The sequence below is a fragment of the Oncorhynchus gorbuscha genome, linkage group LG06, assembly GCF_021184085.1.
Source record: "Oncorhynchus gorbuscha isolate QuinsamMale2020 ecotype Even-year linkage group LG06, OgorEven_v1.0, whole genome shotgun sequence".
Classification (NCBI taxonomy): domain Eukaryota; kingdom Metazoa; phylum Chordata; class Actinopteri; order Salmoniformes; family Salmonidae; genus Oncorhynchus; species Oncorhynchus gorbuscha.
In genome coordinates, this window is record NC_060178.1 from 65,095,600 (window position 1) to 65,114,612 (window position 19,013).

Here is a 19,013-nt window from a genome sequence, read left to right on the forward strand (position 1 = left end):
ACCGCATTACGGGTGGTATGTAAGCGGGCCAAAATGAATTGACAACCCAAATCAACGCACGGGCTGGATAGAAATGTATCATTGCCCTGTGGGCCTTGTGTTTGACACGTGGTGTAGATTAAGGTGAGGAAACTGGATAAATAAGGATATTAAAGCCTAGAAAAAATTAAGATATGGATTGTGTATGTGTGCAATTCAGAGAGAGGGTGAATGGTCAAGACAAAATATTTATGTGCCTTTGAACAAAATATGGTAGTAAGTGCCAGGTGCACTTGTTTGAGTGTGTCAAGAACTGCAACCCTGCTGGGTTTTGAATGCTCAACAGTTTCCTGTGTGTATCAAGAATGGTCCACCACCCAAAGGACATCCAGCCAATTTGACAATGGTGGGATGCATTGGAGTCAACACGGACCAGCATCTCTGTGGAACGGTTTCAACACCTTGTAGAGTCCATTGCCCCGACAAATTGAGGCTGTTCTGAGGGCAAAAGCAGGTGCAACTCCATATTAGGAAGGTGTTCCTAATGTTTTGTACACCCAGTGTAATCTACATGTCATTATGTACCTAATGTCAGGCAATCTGTAAATCATTTTTTTGTAGCCTATAATTTAATCTACACAAACATGCTTGGTGTTCACTTTGGAAATCACTGATACTCTATCCACCTTTCCCTCTGACATCTCGTCAACACAATGACATCATGAAACTCAGCTACCTGAATGACCAGAGCACACTATCCCCACTTGCTGGTGGAAACAGGGAACTACAGAACACCAATCAACTTTACTCACTGGCACTCATCATCGTTATCATCATGATCCTCAAATCATGCTTATCAAACAGCCAGTAACAATTTTTGTGTATTATTTCACCTTTATTTAACCAGGTAGGCAAGTTGAGAACAAGTTCTCATTTACAATTGCGGCCTGGCCAAGATCAAGCAAAGCAGTTCGACACATACAACGACAGAGTTACACGTGGAGTAAAACAAACATACAGTCAATAATACAGTAGAAACAAGTCTATATACGAGGTGAGCAAATGAGGTGAGATAAGGGAGGTAAAAAGGCAAAAAAAGGCCATGGTGGCAAAGTAAATACAATATAGCAAGTAAAACACTGGAATAGTAGATTTGCAGTGGAAGAATGTGCAAAGTAGAAATAGAAATAATGGGTGCAAAGGAGCAAAATAAATACAGTAGGGGAAGAGGTAGTTGTTTGGGCTAAATTATAGATGGGCTATGTACAGGTGCAGTAATCTGTGAGCTGCTCTGACAGCTGGTGCTTAAAGCTAGTGAGAGATATGTTTTTCCAGTTTCAGATATTTTTGTAGTTCGTTCCAGTCATTTGCAGCAGAGAACGAAGGAGAGGTGGCAAAAGGAAGAATTGGTTTTGGGGGTGACCAGAGAGATATACCTGCTGGAGCGTGTGCTACAGGTGGGTGCTGCTATGGTGACCAGTGAGCTGAGATAAGGGGGGGACTTTACCTAGCAGGGTCTTGTAGATGACCTGGAGCCAGTGGGTTTGGCCACGAGTATGAAGCGAGGGCCAGCCAACGAGAGCGTACAGGTCGCAGTGGGTTGTATATGGGGCTTTGGTGACAAAACAGATGGCACTGTGATAGACTGCATCCAATTTATTGAGTAGGGTATTGGAGGCTATTTTGTAAATTATATCGCCGAAGTCAAGGATCGGTAGGATGGTCAGTTTTACGAGGGTTTGTTTGGCAGCATGAGTGAAGGATGCTTTGTTGCGGAATAGGATGCCGAGTCTAGATTTAATTTTGGATTGGAGATGCTTAATGTAAGTCTGGAAGGAGAGTTTACAGTCTAACCAGACACCTAGGTATTTGTAGTTGTCCACATATTCTAAGTCAGAACCGTCCAGAGTAGTGATGCTGGACGGGCGGGCAGGTGCAGGCAGCGATCGGTTGAAAAGCATGCATTTAGTTTTACTTGTATTTAAGAGCAGTTGGAGGCCACGGCAGGAGAGTTGTAGGGCATTGAAGCTCGTCTGGAGGGTTGTTAACACAGTGTCCACAGAACGGTCAGAAGTATACAAAATGGTGTCGTCTGCGTAGAGGTGGATCAGAGACTCACCAGCAGCAAGAGCGACATCATTGATGTATACCGAGAAGAGAGTCGGCCAAGAATTGAACCCTGTGGCACCCCCATAGAGACTGCCAGAGTCCCGGACAACAGGCCCTCCGATTTGATACACTGAACTCTATCAGAGAAGTAGTTGGTGAACCAGGCGAAACAATGAATTCAACATCTGTTGTTATTACACTTGAACAAACTGAGAGTGGTCTGAAATTCTTCAAGGAAACAAATCACTGTTAATGTCTTCCTCCTTTTTCTCCCCCCTCGTTCTAACATACACAGCTAATGTTAGTTTTACATCAGCCCATCATAAGGTTGAAGCAAGTCTGCTCATCGTACCACTACTAGAGTAAATGGATGGATAGAAAGAACAATTTTGTTAGTCAGTTTGTCGGTAGGTTTTAATACTTACCCCTGTAGTATTACAGGCTCTGGATCTCCCTCTGCTTGCTCAGCCTTTTGCACCATCTCCTTCTTCAGAGTCCCGATCTCCCAGACAAACGAGTCAATCAGCTATAGCACAGAAAGACGAGTCAATTAGTGACGAGGGATAGAGGGCGTACGAGGCAAACAAGTTGAGAATGTGTGTGTATAGTGAATGTATTTTCGTGTGAGACAACTTTGCACTCATTCCTGCAGACTCAGGAGCTGGGATAATTGTCACCTCTAGGGCTGTCCATGACACCCCCAAAAAATACAAAATAATAATTGTTGATCGAGTTGTCTGATACTTTAAGTGCACCGTTTGATTAAATAATTAAGACACAAATAACCCAAGAGGGAGCCCGACAGCAATTGATTTAGAAACAAGAAGTGCTCCTGAGTAGAACGGAGCCTCCCTTTCCTGCGACAGAACTTACAGGAAATTGTGTACAGTGCAATATGCATGTCCAATATGAAAGAAACAGTGTGGCCAATCTGCTTAAATCCAACTAAGTGACCCTCCTCAGTGAAAACTCTGGACCATTTGGAAACATTAGACCATAACAACAAGTGCTCAACATTGAGACCATAACAACATTAGAATGGGCCATTCTGCAGTAGATTTTACTGCAACACAAATTGTACCAGTCCACACGAGGGGGCTAAAGTGGGTTTAGCCCCCTCAGTTTTCATCCATATATAATTATGGGCATCTGGCAAGAAATCACATTTATTTTTCGGTGATTGAGGACATTATCGAGTTCCTAGTTTCAAACCAGTAACCACTGAAAATAGGAGAGAGCCATGACTTTCTATATGTGGAAAAATGTTTAGGGCTCCCGAGTGGCGCAACGGTGTAAGGCACTGCATATCAGTGCTAGAGGTGTCACTACAGACCCTGGTTCGATTCCAGGCTGTATTACAACTGTCCGTGATTGAGAGTCCAACAGGGCAGAGCACAATTCGCCCAGCGTCGTCCGGGTAGGCAGTCATTGTAAATAAGAATTTGTTCTTAACAGACTTGCCTAGTCAAATAAACAGGTAAAACAATTAACCACTGCTGGCTGCATCGAAGCAGAACCGATTTGGTGGAAGCTGAGTTTAGTGTCGCTCGCCAGTTTTTGCAGACTGAAATCATCCACTCTGCCTCCAATGAGGACACCTGGACCCTCTCCACTATGTCAACCGTGCTTACTGCACTGAAACATGGACTGACTTTTGGGATGTCCACAGCTACATGTCAATTAATTTTCCCCCTTTGATAAATGTTTTCAGTCAGCACCGAAAGAGGATGTTACCAGAGGAAAGCTCCACTAATACAACTGGCATTTGAGGGGGATCTTACAAGTTTCTAAGGAGAATGGAATTATTGATTATTCAGGAAGTTCCACAGAGCATCAAGGAGGCAGCAGAAAACAATCTAGGTGGTTGTTTTCTATCCAAATCTGGCTTTAGTCTGTATGGTGCTGTCCATGTTGCTGATAGAGCGCAGCCCTGATTTTGTGCCATTGAACCTGTCACTTCTTGGTCAAAAGCATTTGAACGCATGTTTATTGTGGTATAGCGTGACATAAGCAGAATTCAATAGAATTCCAATGCACACTATTCCAAATGACGCCCCTGGGAATAGCTACATATCGATATGTTTCTTCATAGAAACAGATACACTATATTATGGCTTTTGTTGCTGTAAATGGAACTGTGCGTATTGTAAAAGTGTTTGTGGTAGGCTAGCATTGGGTAATTGGGTTGAATTTGATTCACAGAAGTGTATTGTACCATACAACGTGTTACTGAACTCACGAGTGAGCGGTACTATTTTCCATGTTTGAAGCGGGCCCGTCTCTGCCTACTTATTTGGCAAGACAGCCTACTAATAATAATAATAATAACAGTGAGCTGCTATCTCCAGTCACCTTTTGTTTACTGTTAATATAACTAGCGTAAATATAGATTGTCATGCCTTTATCGATCTGATATTGTGTTTACTATGCCTACTTGGTACCGCTGTTTTGTTCAAATTAATTTGTTTGCATGTGTCAGTATTCTAAACCAAAATTGCTATTGTTTTTTGTTGTTGTTGTTGCAAGCATGAATAACTAGGCTACTACTTTCAGCATTTAGTTTGCATTATTTTGGTAAGACAGCTGTGTACGGCTGCATTCACATAGGCCGTTTGTAATAGGTGTATTACCCTTGTAGTCTATTTTCATGACCAAAGTGGCCTTGCTGTAGTGCGCTGTCAATTGTGCTGACAGTGCAGCAGAGATGGGCTATAGATTTCATAAGGACTCAAAGATCAGAGTCTCTGCATTTAAGCTTTGCTTGTTGTATAGCGTGATTATATAAGCAGAATTAAATTCCATACAATAATATAATAATATAACCCCCCCCCCCCCCAAAAAAGTGCCCCCTCGCTGATTTCAACTGCCTCCTTAGTCACTTTATCCTGGAGCTGGATCTGGACACAATATACGGAAAATTGTGTACAAACATAAAACATTGTTGACTATATAGTATTAGGGAAAAAAAATCTATCAATCTCTTAGAGAAATACCTAAACATTATTTGCATAACTAGATTTTTTTTTTGTTGCCCTAATTATTAATTTACTAAGTATAAAGGACGAAACGCTTACTCTGAAGGATTCATGACGCGGAAGTACTTAGTTATTCTTGCCTGCTTCAGAGTTGGGACGGCAGGGTAGCCTAGTGGTTAGAGCGTTGGACTAGTAACCAGAAGGTTGCAAGTTCAAATCCCCAACCTGACAAATCTGTCGTTCTGCCCCTATAAACAGGCGGTTAACCCACTGTTCCTAGGCAGTCATTGAAAATAAGAATTTGTTCTTAACCTCCCTGCAAAATAAATGCCCAGATGTTGTTTCGCAAAGTTAAACATTTAGTGGCTTTGAGTGATGTAAGTAAAAAAATTGACCCGGAAGTGTTTTTCAGTTGTTTAGTTGTTTCAAATATGTCATTTCCTTAACCCATCTGGTAACTAAATGACAGCATATGTATCGTGTGGGTGGGACGAATGTAAACTGATGCTGGAAACAAATTGACTAGAGCATATTTATATTTACAAAACAAAGACGAACTGTTGCAGACACAATGTTTTCTTAAGGGTGAGATGGGAGGCATGTGTTAAAGCTAATAGATTGTAAACTACTGCCCTATGACACGGTCTTATAGCTTCACTGTTTTTATATCATATCCTCTCAATATGTTTTTCATCATTATGTACACTTGAGTACGAATGGGTGGCTTATTCTCAAATACCTCTGTGTATGAGTCCGGATAATTAACAACGGACTGAGTCAGGCTGAAGAATGTATACTCCCTAGTCTCAAAGCTTCTCCTGGCTGATAAGTAGACCAGGAGATGCGTGGAGGAGTATCAAAGGTTCCGTACTTGGGCTGGGATGATAACACCACCTGCCTAGCCACAGAGATGCATTGTACAGCCTAGACTCTGGAGGGGGAGGTATTGTCTTGGGGGAGGGTACAAACGGAGGTTATAAATATATGTGCGTGTATAATCATACTTTGTCTTTGCAGCTGTTTGACCCAGTGTGATTTAATACATCTAGCTGGAACTTTCTTCAGAGTCTGACTAGAATTTGTACCCGAATCTTACAACCGAACACTGATGACCTGGAATAAAATAAACATCTGAGCACAGGCCATTGTCTCTAGTTCATATTGCTTTTATAATGTTAACAGAATAGCAATGTGACTGAATGTTTGAAAATTGACATTAGAATTATGCCTTAATCAATTTACTTGACAGAGCAGCTTCTCACATAAGCTTTTAAAATCAACAGGTTAGTGGTTAAAAAATCTGTCATTCTGGGGGTCAATTACCTTATGTCAAGCCATTGGAAATGTGGTACTCATTTTGTGCATGTCGTTTGTGACGAGAATAAAGACAGTTATTTTATCAAGACATGACAAGGACAGCTGGTACGGCTAAGCATGAAAAGTAATTGAAAATTACAATGAAAGTGAGCTGAGAAAATGATGGTTAGTATAGCTTATGTGATCCATTTTAGTCCAATTAATATTGTAAGGCAAAATATGGTGATGTTGATGCATGGTTCATTTTCACAAATTTCAAACCTATAGCATTAATTACTCAGATTGACACATTAAATTATGGTTGATAGTACATTTGTTGAAAGAGCCTTTTTTACAGCATAGCAAAGCTTTTAAAAAGCAGTTGTGGAACTGCTTTATCCGACATGTTGCGGTTGCATGAGGCTTGGAGCACAGTGAATCAGCAGGCAATTAAACAAACACTCAAACAGGCAACAGAAGCAGGATCTGTCTTATTGCTGTAGATACAGGGCCTTCAGACAGTATTCACACCCCTTGACCTTTTCCACATTTTGTGTTGTTGGAGCATACATTTTTATTTGGATTAAATTTTGTGACACTGGCCTACACACAATTCCCCATGTCAACGTGGAATTATGTTTACAAATTAAGAAAATATGAAAAGGTGAAGTGTCTTATTAAGTATTCAACCCCTTTGTTATGACAAACCTAAATAAATTCAGAAGAAAATATTTGCTAAACAAATCACATAATAGGTTGCATGACTCAGTGTGCAATAGTGTTTTACCAAAATGTTTTAATGACTACCATATCGCTGTACCCCACACATAAATACTTTACAGATAATTGTCAGTCCAGCATTGAATTTCAAAACACAGATTCAACCAAAGACCAGGGATGTTTTCCAAATGCCTCGCAAAGAAGGGCACCTATTGGTAGATGGGTTAAAAAAATATATTTGAAAAATTAAAATGTAAGTAGACATTGAATATCCCTTTGAGCATGGTGAAGTTATTAATTACAATTTGGATGGTGTATCAATACACCAGTCACTACAAAGATACAGGCGTCCTTCCTAACTCAGTTGCCGGAGAGGAAGAAAACCGCTCAGTGATTTCACCATGAGGCCAATGGTGACTTCAAAACAGTTACAGTTTAATGACTGTGATAGGGGAAAACTGTGGATGGATCAACAACATTGTAGTTACTCCGCAATACTAACCTAAATGACAGAGTGAAAAGGAAGCATGTTCAGAATACAAATATTCCAAAACATGTTGTTTGGTTGGAATAAGGCACTAAAGTAAAACTGCAAAAATCGACTTTATGTCTTGAATACAAAGCTTTATGTTTGGAGCAAATCCAACACGTCACTGAGTACCACTTCACATTTACAAGCATGGTGGTGGGTACATCATGTTATGCTCGTCATCAGCAAGAACTCCCTAGTCTAGGATGAAAAGAAGCAGAAGAGCAAAGCACAGGCAAAATCTGAGAGGAAAACTTGGTTCAGTCTGCTTTCCAACATATACTGGATGACAAATTCATCTTTCAGAAGGACAATAACCTAAAACAAATATACATGAGTTGCTTACCAGATGACATTGAATATTCCTGAGTGGCCTAGTTATAGTTTTGACTTAAATCTGCTTGGAAATCTATGACAAGACCTCAAAATTGCTACCTAGCATTCATCAACAACCAACTTGCCTGAGCTTGAAGAATAAAAAATAAAAAATAATGTGCAAATATTGTACAAACCAGGTGTGCAAATCTCTTAGTGACTTATCCTGAAAGACTAAGCTTTAATTGAAAACATATCTAAATTAATATATTTCTTTGTGTGCTTTTAAATTATTTTAACAAATGTTTTTACAAATGTCGATTCTTTTTTCCACTTTGAAAGTGTATTTTGTGTAGAGCATTGACAAAATATTACGATTAAATCCATTTAAATTCCACTTGGTAAAAAAAAAATGTGGAGAAAGTCAAGGGGTGTGAATACTTTCTGAAGGCAATGTATATCGACCAGTCAACTAAATGGGGTCAGCCCTAGTCGCCTCCCAGTGTGTGTCAGAGGAGGCTGGTGAGAAGAGCTATATGAGTAAGGGCTCATTGTAAAAGGCTGGAATTGAATAAATTGAAGAGTATCAAACAAAAAAAATATGCAAACCACATGTTTCACTGTTCAATTTCATCAATTGACACTGTATAACCATTTAACTGCATCCTTTTCTGTCACTGTAGTAGAAATATCCAATCAGGAGAAGTTAACACACAACCAGCAAAGGAATTTAGGTTGTTAGTCAACGTACAGGCATATTATTATTATTATATATTTTAACCATAACATTATTTCACAGAAGAGCCACTTCCCCTTTACTGACTGACCAGGAGTACAAGGAAAGAGAAACAGAGAAAAGAAAAGCAAGACAAAATGCCCACTAAGACAACACACCAGATGAGAAGCCAGACTCACATAACATCCTCTAACGCTGATACTAAAGTTAACTAGGAGAAATAAACAGCCATGCAAAACAAAGACCAAACCAGTAATCTTGAGTGGCGCAGCAGTCTAAGGCTCTGCATCTCAGTGCTTGAGGTGTCACCACAGACCGCTTGGTTCGAATCCAGGCTGTATCACAACTGGCCGTGACTGGGTATCCCATAGGGCGGCACACAGTTGGCGCAGCATTGTCTGGGTTGGGCCGGTGTAGGCCGTCATTGTAAATAAGAATTTGTTCTTAACCGACTTGCCTCGTTAAATAAAAACATCTCCAGAAAAGGTCACTGTTTCAAACATGAACATAATGAACCAAGCGGATTTCACACCACTGTAAAATCTGACTGGACTCACACACAACCAGAGCCCATCCTAGCACCACTGAGTAAATGCTCCTACAGTGCCTTTTCATTTTCACAACTACTCACAGGGTTGTTATAGTCTAACCCTAACTGAACCCCAGTCAGCAAACCACACGCACGCAAGCTCTCACGAACACAGGCAATGAAAACACACACAGCAGTGGGTCTGCCTGTCCCTCTCCAGTTCACTGCCAAGACACAGCCAGAAAAGCAAACTGACGATGTAGCTTTAACCCTAGAAACCAAAAGGGACTACAAAATAACCACATTCTCCATGTATAAACTACTGTACATCAGCTATTCTAGTGAATGACTTACAATAGTTCACTATAGTCAGTGCAGTGTAAATCTCTGCTTACCTTGAAAGTGTAAAAAAATAATAGGTAAAATAAGCAAAAGTCTAACATCATTAGTAAAGAAATAAGACCCCAGTTTGCCAGCAGTCACCTCTGGGTTTTTTCATTTCATGTGAGACGATAAATGTCTTCCTGAAAATCAAGTGATGCAATTGCTCAATTACATATTCACGAATGCGCATGGACACACTCACAAGCACGAGTGTCACTTGTTCCAAGACCAGTTTCAGAATAGATGTTATGCAACTAGGTTCAGCTGTTATAGCACAGGGTAAAAGGATTTAAACTATTTAAAGAACATCATGAAAACCACAATTCTAAGAGTTTCCACGAGCACAGCAAATTCCTTTCCTCCTGCACTAGGCAGCAGTTATACAGGAAGACAGTCAGTATGACACATTTACCAGGAGTTCTGCAACTAGCCACCATGTTGGCAACAAATGCCCCATAAGAGATCAGTAAAACTTGTGAACTTGCATTCTCCATCAGTATGTCATTGTTTTTCCAATGACGGATACTATGTGAAATGAAAGGGAGACCGAGAGAAGGGATAAACAAAGTAGGGCCGGTAGGTGCCGGGATTCGTATGCACACAGGCGGTAGAATCGAACATGTGCGGGGGGTTGTGGCCTTAAGAAGATCACCACTCTGGCACCCCAATGAGTTATGAGGGATGTTTCTTAGCGTTAAGGATCCAAACTTCGTTTAAACAATTGAATGTTTAAACGTTTTAACATTTAAACTTTCACACCCCTAATTGGAACAATATAACATTTCCAGCGGGCTCTCTGCTACTTTTGTAGAAATTCTACATTTTAATACATAGAAATGTACATTATAGATCATTAACCAATCACAGCCCTCCTGTAGGATTGCACATTTAGCCAATCACCAGCAGAGGGAGATTCCTTTTAATCAATTTTTCCATTCACTGTGTTGGTGGTGCTCATTGGTTGCTGCTCATGGTTGATGTCCTTGATCTTTTTGGCCTTCCTGTGATATCAGGTGAAGTATGTATACTGGAGGGCAGACCACACCACCCTCTGGAGAGCCCTGGGGTTGCGGGCATTGCAGTTGCTGTACCAGGCGATGATACAGCCCAACAGGGTTTTAAAGCTTCACACCTCCACTGCAGTCCCGTCGATGTGGATGGGACGTGCTCCCTCTGAAGTCAACGATCAGCTCCTTTGTTTTGTTGACGTTGAGTGAGGTTCTTTTCCTGGCACCACTCCCAGGGCCCAAACCTCCTCCCTGTAGGCTGTTTCAGCATTGTTGGTAATCAGTTCATAAAGCCAGAGTTCAATGGCGGCAAGCTTTACACCACTCCAGCCGAGGCTTGTAATTGTGCAGGGTGATTTTTTTTTTTTCTCCTGGAAGAAGCTAGCTAGCTTACAAAGAATAACAACAAAAAATATCTAGTTAACAGAAGAAAGGAAGACAAAATAAGGACAAAAGAAGGACAGAAGAAAAAGGAAAAGAAAGAGGACAACAAAGTGAAACAGTCAGCACTTCTATTGCAACTTCGTATTTCGTCGTCCTAACGTAGTCTACACTGCTATCTGCCCAGCAGCTAGCCAGCTAGCAAACGTCCACCGTCTACCGAATAGCAGCACTGTAGAAACTATTACACTCAACTGAACGACTTGATTAGTGTAGTGTTAGCTAGCTACATAGTTGTCTTTGCTGTCTTCGTATCCAAGATAATTGTGTAGTTTAGAGCGTGTAGTCTTAGAGTGATTATCTTAATTTACCGAGGTTAGCTAGCCAGCTATTTGTCGTCCTTAACGTAGGAGACACTGCTAGCTAGCCAACAGCTAGCCAACGTCTACTGAATAGAACTTCCGCACTCAACAACCCGGTCGCATTCCGCTTCGCTCCACAGGTAGTATCACATTTTTCATTTCATTTCATTACAGCACAACGGTTTGATTTGTTTGATCGTAGCTAGCTACATAGCTAGCTACATAGCCGTCTGTGTATCAAAGATAATTGTGTAGTCTAGAGCGATTTTCTAGGTTAGCTAGCCAGCTATTGTCGTTCTTTTAACGCAACGTAACGTAATCAACACTGCTAGCTAGCCAGCTAGCCCCCGAATAGCAGCACTGTAGAAACTACTACACTCAACGGAACGACTTGATTAGTGTAGTGTCAACAACGCAGCCACTGTCAGCTAGCCTACAAAGTCAACAACGCAGCCACTGCCAGCTAGCCTACTTCAGCAGTACTGTATCATTTTTAATAATTTTAGTCAATAAGATTCTTGCTACGTAAGCTTAACTTTCTGAACATTCGAGACGTGTAGTCCACTTGTCATTCCAATCTCCTTGCATTAGCGTAGCCTCTTCTGTAGCCTGTCAACTATGTGTCTGTCTATCCCTGTTCTCTCCTCTCTGCACAGACCATACAAACGCTCCACACCGCGTGGCCGCTGCCACCCTAATCTGGTGGTCCCAGCGCGCACGACCCACGTGGAGTTCCAGGTCTCCGGTAGCCTCTGGAACTGCCGATCTGCAGCCAACAAGGCAGAGTTCATCTCAGCCTATGCCTCCCTCCAGTCCCTCGACTTCTTGGCACTGACAGAAACATGGATCACCACAGATAACACTGCTACTCCTACTGCTCTCTCTTCGTCCGCCCACGTGTTCTCGCACACCCAGAGAGCTTCTGGTCAGCGGGGTGGTGGCATAGGGATCCTTATCTCTCCCATGTGGTCATTCTCTCTTTCTCCCCTTACCCATCTGTCTATCGCCTCCTTTGAATTTCATGCTGTCACAGTTACCAGCCCTTTCAAGCTTAACATCCTTATCATTTATCGCCCTCCAGGTCCCCTCGGAGAGTTCATCAATGAGCTTGATGCCTTGATAAGCTCCTTTCCTGAGGACGGCTCACCTCTCACAGTTCTGGGCGACTTTAACCTCCCCACGTCTACCTTTGACTCATTCCTCTCTGCCTCCTTCTTTCCACTCCTCTCCTCTTTTGACCTCACCCTCTCACCTTCCCCCTACTCACAAGGCAGGCAATACGCTCAACCTCATCTTTACTAGATGCTGTTCTTCCACTAACCTCATTGCAACTCCCCTCCAAGTCTCCGACCACTACCTTGTATCCTTTTCCCTCTCGCTCTCATCCAACACTTCCCACACTGCCCCTACTCGGATGGTATCGCGCCGTCCCAACCTTCGCTCTCTCTCCCCCGCTACTCTCTCCTCTTCCATCCTATCATCTCTTCCCTCTGCTCAAACCTTCTCCAACCTATCTCCCGATTCTGCCTCCTCAACCCTCCTCTCCTCCCTTTCTGCATCCTTTGACTCTCTATGTCCCCTATCTTCCAGGCCGGCTCGGTCCTCCCCTCCCGCTCCGTGGCTTGACGACTCAATGCGAGCTCACAGAACAGGGCTCCGGAAGGCCGAGCGGAAATGGAGGAAAACTCGCCTCCCTGCGGACCTGGCATCCTTTCACTCCCTCCTCTCTACATTTTCCTCCTCTGTCTCTGCTGCTAAAGCCACTTTCTACCACTCTAAATTCCAAGCATCTGCCTCTAACCCTAGGAAGCTCTTTGCCACATTCTCCTCCCTCCTGAATCCTCCTCCCCCTCCCCCCTCCTCCCTCTCTGCAGATGACTTCGTCAACCATTTTGAAAAGAAGATCGACGACATCCGATCCTCGTTTGCTAAGTCAAACAACACCGCTGGTTCTGCTCACACTGCCCTACCCTGTGCTCTGACCTCTTTCTCCCCTCTCTCTCCAGATGAAATCTCGCGTCTTGTGACGGCCGGCCGCCCAACAACCTGCCCGCTCGACCCTATCCCCTCCTCTCTTCTCCAGACCATTTCCGGAGACCTTCTCCCTTACCTCACCTCGCTCATCAACTTATCCCTGACCGCTGGCTACGTCCCTTCCGTCTTCAAGAGAGCGAGAGTTGCACCCCTTCTGAAAAAACCTACACTCGATCCCTCCGATGTCAACAACTACAGACCAGTATCCCTTCTTTCTTTTCTCTCCAAAACTCTTGAACGTGCCGTCCTTGGTCAGCTCTCCCGCTATCTCTCTCAGAATGACCTTCTTGATCCAAATCAGTCAGGTTTCAAGACTAGTCATTCAACTGAGACTGCTCTTCTCTGTATCACGGAGGCGCTCCGCACCACTAAAGCTAACTCTCTCCTCTGCTCTCATCCTTCTAGACCTATCAGCTGCCTTCGATACTGTGAACCATCAGATCCTCCTCTCCACCCTCTCCGAGTTGGGCATCTCCGGCGCGGCCCACGCTTGGATTGCGTCCTACCTGACAGGTCGCTCCTACCAGGTGGCGTGGCGAGAATCTGTCTCCTCACCACGCGCTCTCACCACTGGTGTCCCCCAGGGCTCTGTTCTAGGCCCTCTCCTATTCTCGCTATACACCAAGTCACTTGGCTCTGTCATAACCTCACATGGTCTCTCCTATCATTGCTATGCAGACGACACACAATTAATCTTCTCCTTTCCCCCTTCTGATGACCAGGTGGCGAATCGCATCTCTGCATGTCTGGCAGACATATCAGTGTGGATGACGGATCACCACCTCAAGCTGAACTTCGGCAAGACGGAGCTGATCTTCCTCCCGGGAAGGACTGCCCGTTCCATGATCTCGCCATCACGGTTGACAACTCCATTGTGTCCTCCTCCCAGAGCGCTAAGAACCTTGGCGTGATCCTGGACAACAAACTGTCGTTCTCAACTAACATCAAGGCGGTGGCCCGTTCCTGTAGGTTCATGCTCTACAACATCCGCAGAGTACGACCCTGCCTCACACAGGAAGCGGCGCAGGTCCTAATCCAGGCACTTGTCATCTCCCGTCTGGATTACTGCAACTCGCTGTTGGCTGGGCTCCCTGCCTGTGCCATTAAACCCCTACAACTCATCCAGAACGCCGCAGCCCGTCTAGTGTTCAACCTTCCCAAGTTCTCTCACGTCACCCCGCTCCTCCGCTCTCTCCACTGGCTTCCAGTTGAAGCTCGCATCCGCTACAAGACCATGGTGCTTGCCTACGGAGCTGTGAGGGGAACGGCACCTCAGTACCTCCAGGCTCTGATCAGGCCCTACACCCAAATAAGGGCACTGCGTTCATCCACCTCTGGCCTGCTCGCCTCCCTACCACTGAGGAAGTACAGTTCCCGCTCAGCCCAGTCAAAACTGTTCGCTGCTCTGGCTCCCCAATGGTGGAACAAACTCCCTCACGACGCCAGGACAGCGGAGTCAATCACCACCTTCCGGAGACACCTGAAACCCCACCTCTTTAAGGAATACCTAGGATAGGATAAAGTAATCCTTCTCACCCCCCCTCCTCCCCCTTAAAATATTTAGATGCACTATTGTAAAGTGGTTGTTCCACTGGATGTCATAAGGTGAATGCACCAATTTGTAAGTCGCTCTGGATAATAGCGTCTGCTAAATGACTTAAATGTAATGTAAATGTAAATTTTAGGCTTGTGTGTGACTGCTCCGCCATGGAAACCCATTTCATGAAGCTCCCGACAAACAGTTATTATGCGACGTTGCTTACAGAGGCAGTTTGGAACTCTGTAGTGAGTGTTGCAACCGAGGACAGATTATGTTTACGTACCTTTGTGAGCTTGTGTGGCCTACCACTTTGCGGCTGATCGGTTGTTGCTCCTAGACGTTGCCACTTCACAATAACTGTACCGATCCTCCACCAAATTTCACAGTGTGTGCGAGGCCTTACAAGCCACTGTCTCGCACTCACTGAAATTTGGTGGAGGATCGGTGATGATCTGGGGGTGCTTCATTAAGGCTGGAATCGGGCAGATGTGTCTGTGAAGGACACATGAATCAAGCCACGTACAAGGGTGTCCTGGAAGAAAACTTGCTTCCTTCTGCTCAGACAATGTTCCCCAACTCTGAGGATTGGGTTTTCCAGCAGGACAATGCTCCATGCTACACAGCCAGGTCAATCAAAGTGTGGATGGAGGACCACCAAATCAAGACCCTGTCATAGCCATCTCCAGACCTGAACTGCATTGAAAACCTCTGGATTGTGATCAAGAGGAAGATGGATGGTCACAAGCCATCAAACAAAGCCGAGCTGCTTGAATGTTTGCGCCAGGAGTGGCATAAAGTCATCCAACATCAATGTGAAAGACTGGTGGAGAGCATGCCAAGACGCATGAAAGCTGTGATTGGAATAACCCTGATTTTCACCAAAATATTGATTTCTGAACTCTTCCTAAGTTAAAACATTAGTATGGTGTCGTTTAAAAATGAATATGAACTTATTTTCTTTGCATTATTCGAGGTCTGACAATACCGCATCTTTCAGTTGTCATTTTCTGCAAATAAATGCTCCAAATGATAATATTTTTATTTGGAATTTTGTGAGAATTATCAGTAGTTTATCAAATAAAAGTTGTTTTTTTTAACCCAAACACATGCCTATAAATAGTAAAACCAGAGAAACTGATTTCACAGTGGTCTCAATTTTTTCCAGAGCTGTATATTTAGCTTCACTGTCCAAATACATATGGTAAGGACTGTATATAGCCTTTCATCTTTCTCTTAGTCTGAAACCATATGAACAGGAACTGATTGATGACTGGATTGATAAGACTCAGGTTGAAGTCAGACAGATTTCTGGAATTTCAGTCTGAAATGGACCTAGTGCTCCTATTCCCATTTCCTCCTCTCTATTTTCATCTCCCCTCTACTTTCCTCTCGTTATCCCCTCATCCCCCTTTCCTGCTATCAAACATCAGCCTTACAGTAACTCATACTGAATGCATAACCCCATCATAGCTTTAATTTACTATCTGAATTGAATGGCTTCAAAGTGTGAGAAATTGCCTGGTCTCAAAATTTTGAGGGTGTGTTCTATGGACACAGTTCATTAGAGTAACCTATTACCCCTCCCATTCAAAGGTAGGATATATAAAGAGTTGATTTGGAATCAGTAGATATTCTACCCCTCTTCACAAACACTGACAAGTGGTGTGGTGGTAGTGTGGAGTGTGCAGGTCTATAATTAGTTAGTGTGGTGGTGTGGAGTGTGCAGGTCTATAATTAGCAAGTGAGGTAGAGGCTCACTAGCTAAGCAGGTCCCAGCACATAACCACCGAACAGACCTATTGAAAGAGGCTCTTCACTGAGTTCACAGCTTAAATGTGGTTGATGTCGTTATTACAGAGAGATAGAGGCTCGATCCCACAACTCGGACTAATTACGGTAAACAGTGAGGGCTCATCCACAGCTATAATGGAGAGTATATATCATAAATCTGTTGCATGGACTTTGAGATGCGAAAATGAAAGAACATGGGGACTTTTTAATTTTAATAACCTAACTAACCCCAACTTCCTCAAATAAGTATCAGTTGATTAACTTGACAAAACTAGAACAGGTCGTTACAGACAGATGGACATACTGACAACGACAGAACAAAAGTCACAAGGACAGTTTCAAGAAGGCTCCTCCCCATCTCCCTCTTCTGCCTGACCCCCATAATTCATCTTCTCTCTCATTTACTCCCCCCTCCCTCCCACCATACCTTGAAGAAGCTCCCTTTCATCTCCTCGCTGCATTCAATGAGTGAGCTGATGGACATGCTATCCTCCTGTCCTTTGTCGTGCCTGTCTCTGTGGGGGAGAAAACAGAATGTCATTCTCAGTCCTGTAGCCTACACTCCAGTACTGTCTAGTAGTTAGTATATTCCAGTAAAGCCAAGGTCAACACAAAATATCCCAGAATTATTATTTTTGAATGCAAAGAAAAATACATTTTCGTTCTTCTCACTAATGGCAAATGATTGCAACTTGTTATTATATTTAGCTTGGCCTACCTGTTCTTTTGTTATGAATAAGAGGTATCATATTTACCATTTGCATAAGGCTACGTTTGCCTTCTTGCAATGCAATATCTCAACCACTAGAAAACGTGTGTGCATGGTCTAAGCATGTTATGGGGCATATTTTGTACATACACAATGCTTATAAATGAAATCCAGGCCAGAGAGAGCAGGCATGAGAATGAAACATCATCACTGTGTCTATCTGAAAGGACTACAGTCCCTCAGTCTACATAGATGTACTATATTGTAACTGTAGGAGACTACTTCAGTCTCAGACCTGCCTATTTAATTGTAACTGCTAGTGGCTACTGTTTGGGGTTAAAAGGTGAAAGGGTAGTTTTACTTTTTTGGGGGAAACCAGGACAATCACCTGTAGCTCAGGCCCTACCCAGACTAGCTTTGATCTGACAGCCATGTCTAAGGACTGTATAAACATTCTCTGACTTTCTCACACACATCCACACTCTCGCGCAGATGCTGGTCTGTGACCAGACCCCTGTTGTCAATCATTGCATGCTGCTGTATGGACTCTCCAGTATCTGGGACAGTACCCCCCCCCCCTGAAAAAACAAATATATATTTCCATGTTTTGGTGCATTCCTCAGGAAATACCAGAGGAGAGAGAGAACGGGAAAGAGGAAGTGGAAGAGGTTTAGTTTGAAGGTATTTGAAGGCATTTCCTGAAAAGCCCCAACAGCCAGTGAGAGATTTGACCCAATTCTTTAATTTTTCTGTCTCTGATGTTGTTACTGCCCTGAAACATCCCCATGGTCGTCCATCTTGTCACACACACATACGGTACAAACACACACTGCAAAGGGCCAGGTAAACAGGAAAGCTCCTACGGCTGACATTTGAGGCAAAATAAACTCTACAGTAACAAATGTCATCACTGACTCAAAGCCCTGCATGGGTATAAATAAATGACCAACTGACCAGAATGAAGTATTAAAAACAAAACAGGCCGAAAGTCTTTCTAGGTTATGTAACAATGTCAGGAAAAAATAACCCTAGTTATAGCAAAACACAATTCACTGCCAGGGTTGGTGTCAATTCAGAAGTGAATCAAATAATGGAAAATAAATGGCACTTATTATTGATTGCTAGTGTTGACGGCATCAAAAGGTAGGAACCTACACTGAGTATACCAAACATTAGGAACACCTAATATTGAGTTGCACTCACTTTTAATATAATAAATAATAATATTTGCCATTTAGCAGACGCTTTTATCCAAAGCGACTTACAGTCATGTGTGCATACATTCTACGTATGGGTGGTCCCGGGAATTGAACCCACTACCCTGGCATTACAAGCGCCATGCTCTACCAATTGAGCTACAGAAGAACAGCCTAAGAACAGCCTCAATTCATTAGGACATGGACTCTACAAATGTCTTGAAAGCATTCCACAGGGATGCTAGCCCATGTTGACTCCAATGGGTGGTGGACCATTCTTGATACACACAGGACAACTGTTGAGAGTGGAAAACCCAGCAACATTTTTAGTAATGGCGCAGAAGGGGATGGCTGCCATTTTACTGGAGCCTAACCAATTGTGCTATTCTGCGTGTTTTTTTGCATTGTTTGTAACTTGTTT

At 43.2% G+C, this 19,013-nt stretch overlaps 1 protein-coding gene across 3 annotated transcripts in view; it reads right to left on the reverse strand.

The window, feature by feature from the left end:
- LOC124038246 (ras and Rab interactor 2-like) overlaps positions 1-19,013 on the reverse strand; it is a 57,094-nt gene that overhangs the window by 27,599 nt on the left and 10,482 nt on the right. For 2 of the 3 annotated variants that reach the window (XM_046353863.1, XM_046353864.1), the window contains exons 2-3: positions 17,115-17,202; positions 2,514-2,614 (exon numbers count right to left, since the gene is read on the reverse strand). In XM_046353863.1, coding sequence (XP_046209819.1) covers positions 2,514-2,614; positions 17,115-17,171 — 158 coding nt within the window. In that variant the 5' untranslated portion in view covers positions 17,172-17,202. Of the gene's footprint in view, positions 1-2,513; positions 2,615-9,583; positions 9,736-17,114; positions 17,203-19,013 lie in introns of those variants that run through there. The other variant, XM_046353866.1, reaches the window with a different exon arrangement.